We start from the raw sequence: 15,731 nt of genomic DNA, 5'->3' as shown, positions 1-15,731 counted from the left end.
GAACCTTTCTGGATTAGAAAAAGTCCGTATATGTTTACAGCAGCCAAAAAAATGATGAAATTGAAAACAGAAGCAGTTTTCAGAGAAGGTAAATGTGGGACGAGGAATACATTTAAATGACTTGGCTAAAGAGAAGATGAGGGACTTCCTCTAAAACTTTAAAAAAAAAAAAAAAAGTTAAGAGAATGAGCATGAGTCATCTTATCCAGATAGCCTAGTAGAAGGAAGGGCAAGATGGTGTTGAGCTGAGGGGAAGTAGGCTGAAGGTTGGAAACAAATAGCAATGATTCTGAAAAGGAAGTGTAGGAGACCAGGGCTCAGTAGAACTTAGACTTTGTAACTGACCGAGTGTTTTGGTTTTTGTTTTGTTTTTTTTTTTTTTTAACCCTTCCCTTCATTAATTTTCTGTAGCCAAGAAAATAGACATAGCTTTAATAAAAAATTGAGACTTAGAGGGAAACCACATGAGTCAGAGAATGTGAACATACTCAACATGCAAATAAAAACAAAATTACAAGAGAGTTTTTTTACTTGAAATGTTGAACAACATGAAACACATGTGTACAAGAAGTTACTGATTTCCAGAGTTAATAAAGCAAATGGGACTTTCTAGGTTCCTGGAATGTGCATAAGCAGAGATTGCTGTGGTAGACAGTAAAGCAGTACGGGTTGCAACAGGCCAATTAACCTGGTCCTGTAAATGAGAATACAGTTTTCTTAAGTGTCTTTCTGCTACTCTAAAAAAAGATAATCTTCCTTCATCTCTACTTATTCTTTATATTGTAGATCAGAGAATTACATCAGAAGGTTGTTGTAGTCATATATGTTGTCCAAAGTTAAAGAATTTTAGAAGAAACAGCCTCCCGCTTACATAAACAATATTTTATAAAAGGCAATAAAGATACATACATGTATGTAGAGCCTAAAAATATGTAACTAATTAGGCTGGGCAACTTTTTATGATGATTGTATCACTTTTAAATTGTTAGATTCTTCCCCTTGTCCTCAGTACACCTTCCCAGCTGAGAGAAAAGAAAACCAAATCCCTCCTAAAGGGCCTATTTAAGATAGACACATTGATAGATGTGAATTTGGCTCTTCCGGATTATAAGTTCTAGAAGATCTTAAAGCCAATTCGAGATTTCAATCTGTCTGCTGTCTGCATCAGATACTTAACTAGTTTACCTGAAATATCCTTTCCTCATCACTATTCAGTGGCCTGAATTGTATTTATTAAAACAGCCAGCCTTCCCAAAGGCAAACAGTGTTCCCCAGGGTGCATTAGAACACACTTCTAAGCACTGCAGATTTGTACTCCTTGTACTCCTTTATATATATATATATATATACACACACACACACACACACACACACACACTTAGCTTTCTATATACAGTTGTTTTCATTCTTCTTGAGGATAGACCTTCTTTTGTAGATTTTCATATGCTGGCAGGCCTTATCCTACTCTTGACCTTATTTTGAAGATGTAACAAAACACAAACTTTCTTTTGATAAACTCTTAAATGTAGAATGTGTGTTATTGAATATAATTTGAAAACATTTCTATCTAGAATCATAACAGTTGCATCAGTAAGATAGTGTTAAGACAGTTGTGAGTTTCAGTAGATTCTAATCTTTTCCTTTTGATGATTATTTTATTGACCATGTTAGAAAACAGAGTTTTATTGCAGTACAACCTTGATTTTCACAGAGCAGAGTATTTTTACTTTAAATTTTCTAAATATAGGGTACTCCAGTTTTAAAAGATGCATTTTGTTTTCATTAGACAAAATGGCAGAACTCAATTAACGGGGAATCTTAATATTTTTTAGAAATTATGTAAATGTATGTGTTTTTAATGTAGATTAGAAGAGTATTAATTCTCTGGTTTAAGGGCACAATTTTACTAATTTATCAGATATAAGTAATTTGAACGATCCTAAGTGTGACCAGCTTTCATTCAGATAACAGAGAGTTTAGTAAACCTGTTCCCATTTGTTGATAAGCAGGAGTGCTGTGGTAGATTTTCTGAAAGAAAATATTTATTTCACTTATTTCTTGTGTGATGCTTTAAAAACAATATATAACTCACTACAGTTTTCCTGTTTGTTTTACTTTTGTCTTTTGTCTGTTTATGTATGTATTCTAGGGTCAGTGATGAAAAGGATGCACGAGGGTATCTCCAGGCCTTAGCTTCTAAAATGACTGAAGAATTGGAAGCTTTGAGGAATTCCAGCTTGGGTGCACGAGCAACAGTAAGCTCTGCCATTTTGCGTAGAGAATTATCCTACTGGGTGGGGAAGCTCCAGTACACTATAATAAGTCTGAATACTTCTATCAGTTTGTCTAGGCTTTAAGCTAACTGTAAAGTTTCTCATGAGAATTCAGTTAGTCCAAGTCTTTGCCAGTTTAGGATATCATAACACATCTTTGTTCAACTGTAAGTTATATAGATAGCTATTATTGGTAATAATGATGAAAAATAAACTCATATGTGAGTCTGTAATTATTTCTGAATTTAATGAAAAATTATACATTTGCACAAGTAGTTTCAGTTCTACTCATTTATTAGAGAGAGTACTTGTAATTAGCTTCTAAATTTACTTGCATTACTAAATTTTGAATGTTAAAGAAAAAATAGGATGGAGCTAACAACAGTTCTATTATTTGTAGGATATGCCCTGGAAAATGCGTCGTTTTGCAAAATTGGATATGTCAGCTAGACTGGAGTTGCAGTCAGCTCTGGATGCAGAAATAAGAGCTAAACAGGCCATCCAAGAAGAACTGAATAAAGTTAAAGCATCTAACATCATCACAGAATGGTAAGGTTGAATAATAGAGTCTACTAGAATACTTTCTAAGTTGATCCAAAATTATCTGGGTAGTAGTTACGTGTTTAGTAACTGCTGGGATTTCTTTTAAGTAATGACCTTTTCTTTTAAGTAATGACCAGAAAAAAATTATGAATATTTGAAAATAAATAAATGCTTTCAGGCCTTGTGTGCAGTGCTGGGATTTTAGTACAACCTCATTTTCCTCTGATTTGTCCATAAAGTAAAATAAATAGTGGTAATTAATATTTTACTGTTTATTTTTCCCCTTATTTGTAAATTTTAGTTGACTCTCAGATTCTGTTCCATTAAATCCAAAATTCTCTCATGTTCAAGAATATCATATTAGTATAAAAATGCAACATATATATTCAGAACAAAGACAGTCATCTGGGAATTCTGTCCTCTACCATAGGTCTTTTACAAATGGAGTTTCTCCTGATGATAGATTTCATAATGGTATAATATATTCTATTTATAGTTGCTTTTTCATGTTCTTTTATGTTTTGAGAAAAGTATGTCCTCCATAGTCTAAGACAATTACCAGATCAATACATTCCTTCAATCCTCATCACAACAGTAAAGCAAATTATATTCTGAATAAATAAATGACAAAATGAAAATTTTTTTTTTTCAAAATGAAAATCTTAGTTGGATTGGATGTGAACATGCTTCAAGAATAAGTCTTGGTGATATAGAGGAACAATAGAAAGTTCATGTTACAAATCACCATGTAAATAAAAAAATCATTTGGCACTGGAATAGCAAAGTTCCAAAGGCATTCAATCATGAAAAGAAATATAGTCACATAAATTCAGTTTGTAATGGTGTGAAGCTTTAGTCCTTAAACTGTAATCATTAATGTTTTGAATCCAATTGGAGGTCATATACCTGGCACCCTCATTAAATTATAAACTCTTGTAATAAATAATCCAGACATAAATTTAAGTATGCTTTGCTTAAAAGTGCTGTTGTGACATTAAAAATGCAAGAGAACATTTTCTGGAGAATGTGACTCAATTCTGGCACAAAGATCTACTGAATGTCATTCTCTGTATTGTAATTGGAATGAGTATTAGCAGCCTTCCCGTACCTGGGACACAGGCATTTGTGCATCCACTCATAAACCAGACTAAATGAAACTGGAAACTACAGATGTACTCATAAAAATGCTCCACTTTCATGGTTTTCTGTGGAAGAGCCTAACAAAATTCTAAATTTAACCTTTGATTTTATGACATTTTAAAATTGAATCATTTAGCTCCGGGTCAGCATCTTTTTCTATAAAAGGCCACATACTAAATATTTTAGGGTTTTGGGGCCATATTATCTGTGTCTACTCAACTGCACTATTGTGGTGCAAAGCAGCCACAGATCTGTCAATGAACAAGCTTGGCTGTGTTGCAGTAGTTTGTTTACACAAGAGTAGACGACCCTCTGGATGTGTCTTTCCTGCAGTAGCTTGTACTTCCCTAACTTGACATGACTGACATTTAAACCAGGAAACTCCAGCTACATGTTGTAGGATGGCTCACTAACCAGCAGAAAAAATAATGACAGTTTTCCTTTTTTTCCCTCATTGAAGTAAACTAAAAGATTCAGAGAAGAAGAACTTGGAGCTCCTCTCAGAAATCGAACAACTGATAAAGGACACTGAAGAGCTTAGATCTGAAAAGGGTATGAGAATGTGTTTTGCATCAATCAGGGCTTATTCTTTTGTGAATACATGTTATTACCCGAGAACCCACATGTGTAGGTCAGAGAATTGTTTACACGAAGCACGCTGGCTGGCACTCACTGCTGGATGTATATCCACATAGGTGATGCACACATTCGCTGGATTGGTCTCTAAGTCATTTTGTCATACTTAATATGCATTGTTTAAAGGTTTCATAATAACAGAAGAATTCATTTTGCCACAAATTGGGACTGTTTTTTCAATGTCATGGACTATTCCACAAATAAGATTTTTGTGATTGGGAAAAAAACAAACTTATTTTTATAGTATACTTTATACCCTCTTCAAATGTTGTAGGATTCACTTCTAGAGTAGTTGAGGAAATAATGTATGAAGTAACTAAAGATTGATCTAATCCTGTTTTAAAAGGGAATTCAGTGATGAACTGTTTTGGTACTTAATTGTTTTCTTCCAAGTTTGATTCTTAAACTTCCTGCCCTGCAGGATTTCTCAGGATTTATTCCCATTTTCTTAAAAGCATTACCTGAGCATGCTTCCATTAATGTGAAAAGTAACTCAGAGTATGTGGCGGCCATTACAGAAACTTCTTTTAAACTTTCTTTCCATAATGTGGGCATTAAGAATGTGAAGATTTAATTTTAAAAAATGTGGAGTGTTATTTTCTCAATGAAGGGATCTCTTTTATGCAGTTATTAGAAATTCATTGTCCTGGGTGCCTGGGTGGCTCAGTCAGTTGAGCATCCAACTCTTGATCTCAGGGTCGTGAGTTCAAGCCCTGCATTGGGCTCCACTGTGGACGTGGAGCCTACTTTAAGAAGAAAGAAAGAGAGAGAGAGAGAGAAGGGAGGGAGGGAGGGAGGAAGGAAGGAAAGAAGGAAGGAGTTCACTGTCCTGACAACATCAGTATTCCTGACCAAATAGTGAACTAATTAATGGCTTTATGTTACACTTATGTGATGTGATGCTTCCCCATAATTTCTCAGTCCTGTAACACACAGTGATGTAAAGCTGGTTGAGTTTCTGTTTCCATGTGAGAGGGTATCACATAAAGGAATTGACATGGGGAAAAAAAAACATTGAAAGTACTAGATGTTCAGACAATTTTTTTGTTGATTGAATTTCCTGGTCAACAAGAAAGGAAGGTGAATTAGGACTTCACATTAAATTGAGAATCAAGCAGACTTTCAGATGGGAAGAGTGGAAAGCTGCATTATTTAGTGAGTAAAGGAAGAAGAATGTATAAGATTTGGAGGGCAGGCATCCCCAGAGGCAGTTTATGTAGAAGAGACATCAGTGCAGTGTGACTGTAATATACCATGTCACTGACTGACCCCATCCTTTGTAGAATATATCTAAATGTGCAAAAGAAATAAGTTTATCACATTGCTTTATGATAGCATGTGAACCTATAGCTTTTATTTGGATTTTGAACATTGGAGAGTCATGAAATTTCACTTCATATTGTAATGTACTGTATATACTACTTAATAGTAAAATGTAATATATAATGAGGGCAGGGATCCCTGGGTGGCTCAGTGGTTTGACGCCTGCCTTTGGCTCAGGGCACGATCCTGGAGTTCCGGGATCGAGTCCCACGTCGGGCTCCCGACATGGAGCCTGCTTCTCCCTCCTCCTGTGTCTCTGCCCCCCCCCCCATGTCTATCATAAATAAATCTTAAAAAAAAAAAATGAGGGCAAGGATTTTTTTCTGCTATGCTTACTAATATGTCCTGGTATCTAGACAAGGTTCGGTATATAATAGACTCTCAATAAATAATGAATTTCTGAACATAGCCCCTCATCTGGCATCCATGGTGTGTTATTAGAGAGTAGGATGAAAGCCACACAAAATAGTTGATGTCACTTCCTAAGGATATAGAAATCGAAAATGTGTGCTTGGTTGTTTTCTGCTCTTTCCTTTCTAGTATTTATCATTGCATATATATTTTAAGAATTATTTTGGAAACCTTACATTTAAAGTTAATACCATAGCCAACAAATATGCTTTAACTTTTAAAACTTCATCTGAGGAAAAACTAGGGTATAAGTTATTTATTCTGTCAATTAAAGCAGTGCCTGAAATCAAATTAAGGTCTTAACAAAAGTTTTTTCTTTTTTCTTTTTTTTAAAGATTTTTATTTTTTAATTTATTCATGAGAGACAGATAGAGGGAGAGAGAGGCAGAGACACAGGCAGAGGGAGAAGTAGGCTCCATGCAAGGAGCCTGACGTGGGACTTGATCCTGGATCTCCAGGATCAGGCCCTGGGCTGAAGGTGGGGCTAAACCGCTGAGCCACCTGGGCTGCCCAACAAAAGTTTTTTCATAACTAAATATATTTGTTTTATCACTAGATTATTATAAGAGATTTTTTTATATTAGTGTGTACTATAAGTTTGGTAAGAGTTTTTCAAAACAGAAACCTTGTTTGGTGATAAATTAGCTTAGAAAAGTCAGATATAACCCTATTTTTAAAATTCTTTCAAATCTACAAAGATTTAATGTATTTCTTACGATGTGCTGTATGGAAAAGAAAGAAATTCAGGAACTCGAGTCAGGAAACAAGTATGTCATGGAGACTACTATAACTGCTAAGTGATATTCCAAGAATCACTAACATAATTTTTTAAATATGTAGAGTTACTAATATTGATCAGCTTTACAATGTGGTAGTTTGTGAACAGCTCTTAGTAGATTCAGACAGGAAAGGTTATCCATGAAAATTAGTTTAAATTGTTCTAGTTTTAAAAAAAAGTTGCTGCTGTCTTCTAGGTATAGAGCACCAAGACTCACAGCATTCTTTCTTGGCATTTTTGAATACGCCTACCGATGCTCTGGATCAATTTGAAGTAAGTACGAAACTTTTCAAGTATTCCCTGTAGTCCATTTAGAATTCACTTTGTGATTTAAAATTCATTTTCGAGGAAACTTTTATTGCTTCCCACATAAAAGGACTTAAAATCTGATATAAACAATAACATATAAGGAAAGGAGTATGTTCTGCATTCTTTTGGAAACTATAATCTCATTTGTATTTAAGAAAAATCTAAGAAAGGTCTAAATATGAGACTCATAAGATTTAAAAGAAATTTCGTCTCCTCCCCTGAGAAACAGTAAATGCAGAGCAAATCTGAAATAATTTTGATACTTTAATCTCCCAAGTATAGAGCCACAATAAAAAAAAAAAAGTAAAAAAGGTCAAAGCTCATAATAGGGAAATGCTGGTTCAAGCTCCAAATCAATTCAATTGTTTTGGAAGTTTATAATTTTTGTAAAAAGCATTACATAGAGGATATTACGCAATGTATTCCATAATAATGAAATAGTGACTCTATGACTGTCATTCTTTGGTGCTCAAGTTCTTTGCTGTTAAAAAAAAACAAATTTTATGATATAAAGTATATTTTTGTCTCAGAAAATTTAAGTTCATGATTCTATCTCTATTAAATAATTATAAGTCTCTGTGCAGAGCACTGTTCTCGTTGCTGGAGATAACAGTAGTGACCACATTTGCCAAGTCTTGTTTTCAGAGAGGTTACATTCCAATGGGAACAGCTAGAGGTGGAGAGATTCTGCTGCTCACTTTTAATTGTTACCCTTCTAAAGTGCTTCATTTAATTTGATTATTAATGATTTGCCATGCGCTTCATTTTATTACATTTTGAGCACAATATATGCATTGTATTTCATTCCTTTGGGAAAGAGAAAAAGAACCACGCTTTAAAAAGTAATTAATGGATTTCTGAGTTTTTTGAGAAACAATGCCAATGACTGCTTTCCTCATTTATTTATTTGAATTAATGTCATTTGCCTTTCAATTGTTTTTACAAAATTTTTGATTTATTATTTGTTCTTATTAAATTGCTTCATCCATATTTTCTATTTTTTATTGCTGTATTCGTTAAATAGGATTCCTTTTCTTCTTCCTCATCTTCACTGATTGATTTTTTGGATGACGTAAGTCTTTGATTTTCAAACCAATGCACCCTTCAGTAAAAGACATCAGTGGATTGAATTGAAGAATTTTGCCTAGTAATGCAGTCAGTTTTAGAACTATCACACCTGGTAATTTATTTGAGACAAAATTTGCTTCTTAACTGAAATATAATGAAGAGTTTATTAAACATCAGAAAATGAAATGTACTTTAAAAAATGCTTTGGCCATCAGAGAATCTGTATTTCCTTTCATTGCAACAATTCTGAAGACTGGAATGCTTACTTGATTATTGTCACTATATATATACATATACATATACATATATATATATATACATATATATATACACACACACACATATATATATATATATATAAATGCTCATTTTTATTTTTCATGGTGATTTCTATTTCACATTCCTGTTTCTGGCACTTTGCTATTTAATTTATCTGTTAGTCAGAAGTAAACTTTTGGTGGTAAAATTTTTAAAGTGACATGTTTTATTAAATCTTTCAGTCGCTTTTACTATAACATGATTGAGTACAAATCCATTTTTAATGCTGAGAGAATTTCTCTTCTAATGTGGAAAGTGATTTTTATTAACATTTGTGCCACATACACTATAAATTGACTGCACTACCATTTTCTCTTCTAAGTTAATTCTATCAATTTGATAATTGAGAAATCCCTAATGTATATTGTTTATTCTCTTTACTGAAATACCAGATGTATGCATTTTCTCTGTTCCATATTAAATGGCACAAAAATCCTTGTCATGTCGAACACTTAATCTCTCTAGAAACCGGAAAATAAAATAAATTCAAATACAAATGTTCTACATAGCAACAGTTTTTATACCAGAGAAATTTTTATATGTCTTATTTTTTGTGTTGTGTTAAATATAGTTCTTATATTTGGAAAAATATTTCGCATGATTTTCCACTAAAGAAATCTCTTGATCTAGATTTTTAAAAACTTTTAAGTGGTTTTTTTTTCTGTCTTTGAAATACTATACCCAAGTGTACTACTTTCCATTCTGAATGGAAACTATTTCATTATTCTTGAGACAGTTCTAGTTAATTCTACAGTGCAATAAAGAGAACTTTCTTGAGGTACAAAAATATTTCATGTTATGATCCACTGTATGTTTCACTGTACTAAATATTCAATATAGCACATCCATAGAAACACTATTCACATGAGAGGGAATGGGAAGAAAATTTGATTAAAATATTTTATTGTTCCTTTCCCTAGAAAACCATTTCCATTTTTTTCCTAACAAACTCCTCTCTACATCCCCTTTCTTCCCACAAAAAAGTTCTGAATGTAAAACCTAGAAGTCATGTGTATTTTGACAGATAGGTTTGTTCTGCTCAGCACAATGTTTGCAAGAATACATGCTGTCCCATGCCCGCCTTGTCTCTGCTCTCCCCACTGCCACCCAGCTGTAGCATAGAAGCTTCCAGAGTCCTCTGGGAGAACCCCTTCTTATCCTTCATCCACTAGCACTCAGCCTATAGGATTGAATTTTAAACCAGCATGAAGGAACTCCTCTCATAAAGTGAAAAGGTGTTGGGTTCACACAGGGTGAAGCTTTACGCATCAGGCTCCAGCTCCTAAAAAGCCTAAAAGGTTTTCCCCTCATTTGCTTCCGGAATTCTCTTCTTACTGGTTAAGCACATAAGGGGACTTGAATTCTGCCTTTCCCACTTTCTGGATGTATGACCGGGAGCAAGTCATTCAGCCTTTCCTGTTAGGTAAACCCCAGCTTGCTTCTCAGAAGAATGAGGGTAATAGTAGGGGTACTGACTAAGCAGTGATTTGAGAATTTAAAGGAACAAGATGTGGAAAGTCCTCGGGAACACTGGTGACTGTGTCCTTACTTGGAATGGGGCCATTCACCCCTCCTTCCTGTGTTCCCTTTTGCTCCCTTCCTTGTCTAAGAATCCAGTGTGGCTTCCTTGGCCTTCTGCTCCCTTTCCGTCCCCAAACCCCCGCACTAGTCTGAGTCACTGCACTCCCTGCACCCCGAATTGTTCAGCCACACGACCACCATATTTGATTTTCACATGTCAAGGAGAAGGCCAGCAGTGAGCTCCCATTTAAAATATATATATATATATTGTATTCTTAACTTCGTATTTTATGGTGTTAACCTCTGTTTATCGTTGATGACTATCACCACTCTTCCCAGAGTTACCATTCATTTCATCCTCAAGGCCAGAGTAGAATGATGATGTTTTGAAAAAATGATATTTGATCCTTGGCGTGCTTATGTTCCGCATCTGGTTTACTTGGTATGGAGCTAAACTTCTGTTTAGGAGTAGGATAGGATAGGATAAATCTTGATCGTTCTTTGTACCAAAACTAGTGAAATGTTGTGCATGACCGCCCCCTGTAGTAAGTGGACTCTGACCCTTTAACTAGCGCATACAACACATCCTCTGGTCATTCTTTGCTCATTTCTATCTTGTAGAAATAGAAGAGAAGTAGATTACATTGAAGACCTAGAATTTGAATTGCATCTGGAAATGAGGGGTTCTCTGGTATCCATATCATTGATCTTCCCTGTCTGCTCCCCATGGCCTAGTGACCTCATAGGAACATACCACCAGTACCTCCTCTCCTCCAAAATTACCCCTTATTTTTTCCCTTAGCGCTCCCTTAATCGGCCTTTAACACAGTAATTCTTTTCACATAACATAGTGCACAGAATCACTCTCGTGCCACAGCTTTTCCTCAGTGTGCTTTGCCTGTTAGCTCAAAATTCAAGTGAATGCCAGAATTTCTGGCAATATGGGAACACATTTGGAGCTGAGCTTTCCTTTTAAGTTGCATAGTTTAGACAGCTCTTTCTCTGAGTCGAGTGTCTAATAAGAGCAGTCTTGACAGGAGAGCAGAGTGTATGACACAGGTCCCATCCTTCCCCCGACTCAGGTGAAGCAGAAGATATTCCCAACACCCTGCTTCTGTAATTCAGGACAGCTCAGGTGGTTGGGCTTTTCTGCATGTAGAGTCATAGACTTCTGAAAGAGAAAAGAACTGGAGAAAATATTCAGTCCGGTGGTTGTGACCGTTGCTGATCACAGCATTCTCCCACTAAAAAACTGGATCGTTTGCTCCCCCACTAGTAAAGTTGTATGACTCTCAGTCTTTGGAGGAAGAGGGAAGTGGTGGCAACAGGATTATGGATGACACTGTTTAGGATAGATAAAAGGCGGTTTTAGCTCATGGTAAAAGAAACTGACGTTACTCTGAACACTTTGTCTCTTGGATCAGGCATTCCCAGGTGCGGTGAGACACCAGTGACAGAGTAGAATAGATTCCAGGGTCCTTCTGCTACGGAAATCATTTCCTCTTGACCTTGTCTTTTCTCTCAGCCTCACACACCCTAGACTGCCTGGGGGTGGTCCGTGTCAGGCCCAGCACCAAAGAGGGTGAGGGGCAGGTGGAGCTCACCAGCTTGGTCTCTCTCCCGTCTGTTCCCTGCATTCCAGTGGCAAGTCCAGGCACAATTAGACCAAGCTTACAAACTTCCCATCCTGTTCAGTTCATTTTCTTCTTTTTAGTTGAACCCCCAAAATACTTGGCTTGATTGTATTAAAGGTCCTACTAATTATACTTGTTTAAATGAACTACTTGTTCTTTATATCTGGTACACATATTGTCATTTATTAAATCTGTGCCAGGTAAGTTTTGAGTTTTATTTAAATGACAGTTCTATACACTGTTCATTTAGGCCAAATTCACAAAAAATGGAAATTGCCCTCTTACCTGGCAAATGAGTGTACCAACTTGCTTTTGGAGGCTGTCTTCCTAATCTAGCATACTAAGGAAATAGTAAACCCAGGAAATCAAAGGTGTGAATGAAAAGGTCAGACATCAAGGAATAGGCTTGGTCCCAGTAGTCCAACTGTCTGGTCCTCCTAATACTGCTTTCTTGTATCCTGGCATATTACAAGCAGCAAATAGCCTGAGAGTATTGGCAAGCTGATTTCTGTGCCTCATTTTGGCCTCCTAATAAAATCTTGTTAAGATGTCCTAAAATATTTAATTTCAGTCCTGGCTCCTAGGTTCCTTCATTCATCTCTTGGCTTTTAGCATTCTCTCTCCTTCTGGCTTCTTTCATATTCTGTCCTAACCCATCACAGAAATCTGAGGCTTGGAAGCCTTGTGTAGCTGTATCTGGGGAGGTCTGACCATATGTAAAAATCAAAGGAAGACAGAATTTTAAAACATGGATTAAAAAGATCTTTTAATCCTATGACCCAAACCAGGCCTAAATCCTTCTGAGAAATTATGGCATTCCTGATATTTCCTCATTCAATGCTTTTTAAAAAAATCTTCCATCCACATATTAAATACAACCCAACTTGAAACTCTCACATTTTAGAAGGTTGTTGTATCCTTCTCTAATTTAGGCAGTATTATATATTATTTTATATATATGTTTTGTATGGTATATTGTACATTATATCCTAATATATTTAGGCAATCTAGAGGGAAAAAACCATGACTACCTAGTCTTTTACTCTTCAGTATCTTATTTAAAAAGACCTTTTTAACTGAATCTTAAGATCTGTTTTCCAAATTATGTGTCAGTAAGATAAATTACTTCTTTTGGTTTCTGCCTTGCTTCCATAATCAGTCTGAAATTTATGGTGGCAATTTATACACCATATATAAAATGCATAGTTTTAAATGGTCTGTGAAAACAGCATACTGCTTCCCAGTGTATGCTGTGAGACCAGTTTCACACCGTGGTTGTAGGTGAGTGTGTATAAGAGAAAGTGTGTGCAATGTGTGTTCTCCAATTATATTATCGGGAAATAGTCTGATTTCCCCTTCTCTATTGAAAATATAAAAATAGCTATTTGATTTCTAGGTAGAAGCTCTAGGAAGAACATTGTCACTATGGTAACTTAATACCATTATTAGCTTTATATTGTGCTAGTTTAGACACTGTGTTGTCTTTATATGCAAAGATGGTTTTGAGAGACATGTTGACATGTTTTTAGGATAGTGGTAATATATTTACTTCGAGCTAGTCATGCTTTTTTTCATGATTTCAGCACACTCCCAAATCTGTTCTAGAAATGTAGGGATACCCAGTAAGTAAAAGCTTCTCTGTGTTAAACATTTTAGCACTTTCTACACATGCAGTACCATACTTTGCACAATGGTAGCTGCTAAGATAAATCAGAAGAAGTAGGCGTCGAAATGCTTATCTTACTGTTAGAGAAAAAAATCGATAGTTATGTTCTGAGAAAAAAATCGATAGTTATGTTCTGTGCCATGTAGAAAGTGATGGGAAATATTTAGGTTCAGTATTGAGGAGTGTCAGAGGATTCATTCAGTATTTATTAAGGATTTTTACATTTATAGGCCCTATGATAAGCATATTCTAGATCCTTAAGGATCTGAGTCTGATGGAAAAACCATACATGTAAATAAATAATTATAACAATTGGGAGAAGCACGCTAATAAAAGGTATGGCCTGTGTATCATGGGAGTATAAAGCAGAGCTATCTGACTGAATGAGACGCCTGCAGGAAGCCTTTCTGAAAGAGCCAGTGTCTGAGCGGGGTCTTTACACATGGACGGGTGTAGTCCACAGAGCAAGAGCAGCTGTGAAAGACGAGTGTGCACTAGGCGGGCTGGGCATGGTTAGGGAGGGTAGTTCTGCATAAGCAATGAGGATTACCAAAGAAACAAAAGCCTGCTGAGGAATCTGCAGGCCTTCTAATCCTGATTTGCCCTGAAGACTTTGGCACGTTGTGGTCAGGTCATGCTCCCTCCACCTAGAAAGAAATAAAATTCCCTGTTGTACAAATAACACTGAACATCTGGAAGGATGTTTGTCATGCTTCAAGTTTTCTCTGAAATTTGTGGCTCCTGTAGACTCCGTTGATAAAATCCATCCTCTAGTCCCCCTACAAATCTTGTACATGCCACCACCACCCCCAGCTACCTGGAAAACTCTGCAGTTCACCTCTGTCCCAGCATTCATCACACTGATGATGGCATGGTGTCTTCCCCACCAGTCTGTGAATAGTATGCCTTCTGTGTTTTCTAAAAACCTGACGTAGTGCAAACCCTCAGTAAACAAATGTTAGGTTCAGTTGCGTATAGGGAATTGCCCAAGGCAGATAAAGTTTATTTGTGTAAAACTCTGCTGTTCATACATCACCAAGTTCCAGAGACTTGGAAGATTTTTCAGTACAATTAATTATGAACTGCTTGTTGTTACTGCTGTTTTACCCTAATTACTTAATCTTTAACGTCAGAAAGGTGAAGGTCCCTCTTGACTTAAGCCTGATGTCTAATCAGGTTGAACAGTATTGGTGAAGTGAATTCTTGATTTAATTCATTATCAGTAATTCTGAAGTCCTAATTAAACTTTTATACTTTAAAAGAAGCATCTTTGAAAAGAGTAAGACCTTGGTAGGTAAAAGACTAAAGTATTTTATTAAATGCTACCCGGCACTAAATCAGAATTATTTGAATCCTTTCTTTTTTCATGTTTCCAGTCGCTACTGCCAACCTTTACAGAGAAGAAATTATCCATCACTTGATGGAGTGTTATTCTGTGGGTCACTGTTTGTGCAGGGTCTAGTGAAAGCTTGTCATCATAGGCCAAATCTGAGCAACTGTTTCTTTACTGTCCTACCCTCCAGTTTTTCCTGAAAATACATGTACTTTCAACGTATCGCAAAATATGTCTTTATGTGTATGTTGATATACTTTGTCTGTTAATACAGCGGTAGCCATCGAGAGTCATGTGTGAGTATTTGTAACGTGTAGTATTCTCCTTTCTTTGTTGAAGCGCTCTCCGTCCTGTACTCCAGCTAGCAAAGGCAGACGTGTAAGAGACTACTACACTGTGTGTCCCCACCCCATGCCCTCCACCCTGTCTCTTACCCTTCTTGCCTGTGGTTGCAGAACACGCTAACGTCTCCGTGATGTACTATTACCTTACTGCATGCTGTGTGCTGCTGCTCCTGCTATTGCTACTCTGCCTTTCTGCATTTTCTTTTTTTCTTTTTCTTTTTCTTTTCTTTTCTTTTCTTTCTTTCTTTCTTTCTTTCTTTCTTTCTTTCTTTCTTTCTTTCTTTTCTTTTTTTTTTTTTTTCTTTTCGTGGCTTTGGCCGTAGAGCTTTAGGAATGTTCATATAAATTTCAGTAACCGAACTGCTAAAATGATAAGGTATCTTTTAAATTTTTATTAGGGGTAAAATGTGATCCTAACATATGCTTTGCAAATT

General features: G+C 36.0%; 1 protein-coding gene across 22 annotated transcripts in view; it reads left to right on the top strand.

The window, feature by feature from the left end:
* CDC42BPA (CDC42 binding protein kinase alpha) overlaps positions 1-15,731 on the top strand; it is a 306,715-nt gene that overhangs the window by 236,534 nt on the left and 54,450 nt on the right. For 8 of the 22 annotated variants that reach the window (XR_012032812.1, XM_072830229.1, XM_072830228.1 and 5 more), the window contains 6 exons: positions 2,150-2,255; positions 2,674-2,822; positions 4,417-4,508; positions 7,301-7,377; positions 8,438-8,485; positions 15,293-15,331. Coding sequence is in view for 21 of the 22 variants with exons in the window: in XM_072830229.1 (XP_072686330.1) it covers positions 2,150-2,255; positions 2,674-2,822; positions 4,417-4,508; positions 7,301-7,377; positions 8,438-8,485; positions 15,293-15,331 (511 nt within the window). In the remaining variant the exon portion in view is untranslated. The remainder of the gene's footprint in view (positions 1-2,149; positions 2,256-2,673; positions 2,823-4,416; positions 4,509-7,300; positions 7,378-8,437; positions 8,486-15,292; positions 15,332-15,731) is intronic. The other 14 variants (XM_072830231.1, XM_072830236.1, XM_072830232.1 and 11 more) reach the window with 4 other exon arrangements.

The sequence above is a fragment of the Canis lupus genome, chromosome 6 (assembly GCF_048164855.1).
Source record: "Canis lupus baileyi chromosome 6, mCanLup2.hap1, whole genome shotgun sequence".
Taxonomy (NCBI): Eukaryota; Metazoa; Chordata; class Mammalia; order Carnivora; family Canidae; genus Canis; species Canis lupus.
Note: the sequence above shows the minus strand (reverse complement) of the source record. Positions and strands in the feature narration are given on the sequence as shown.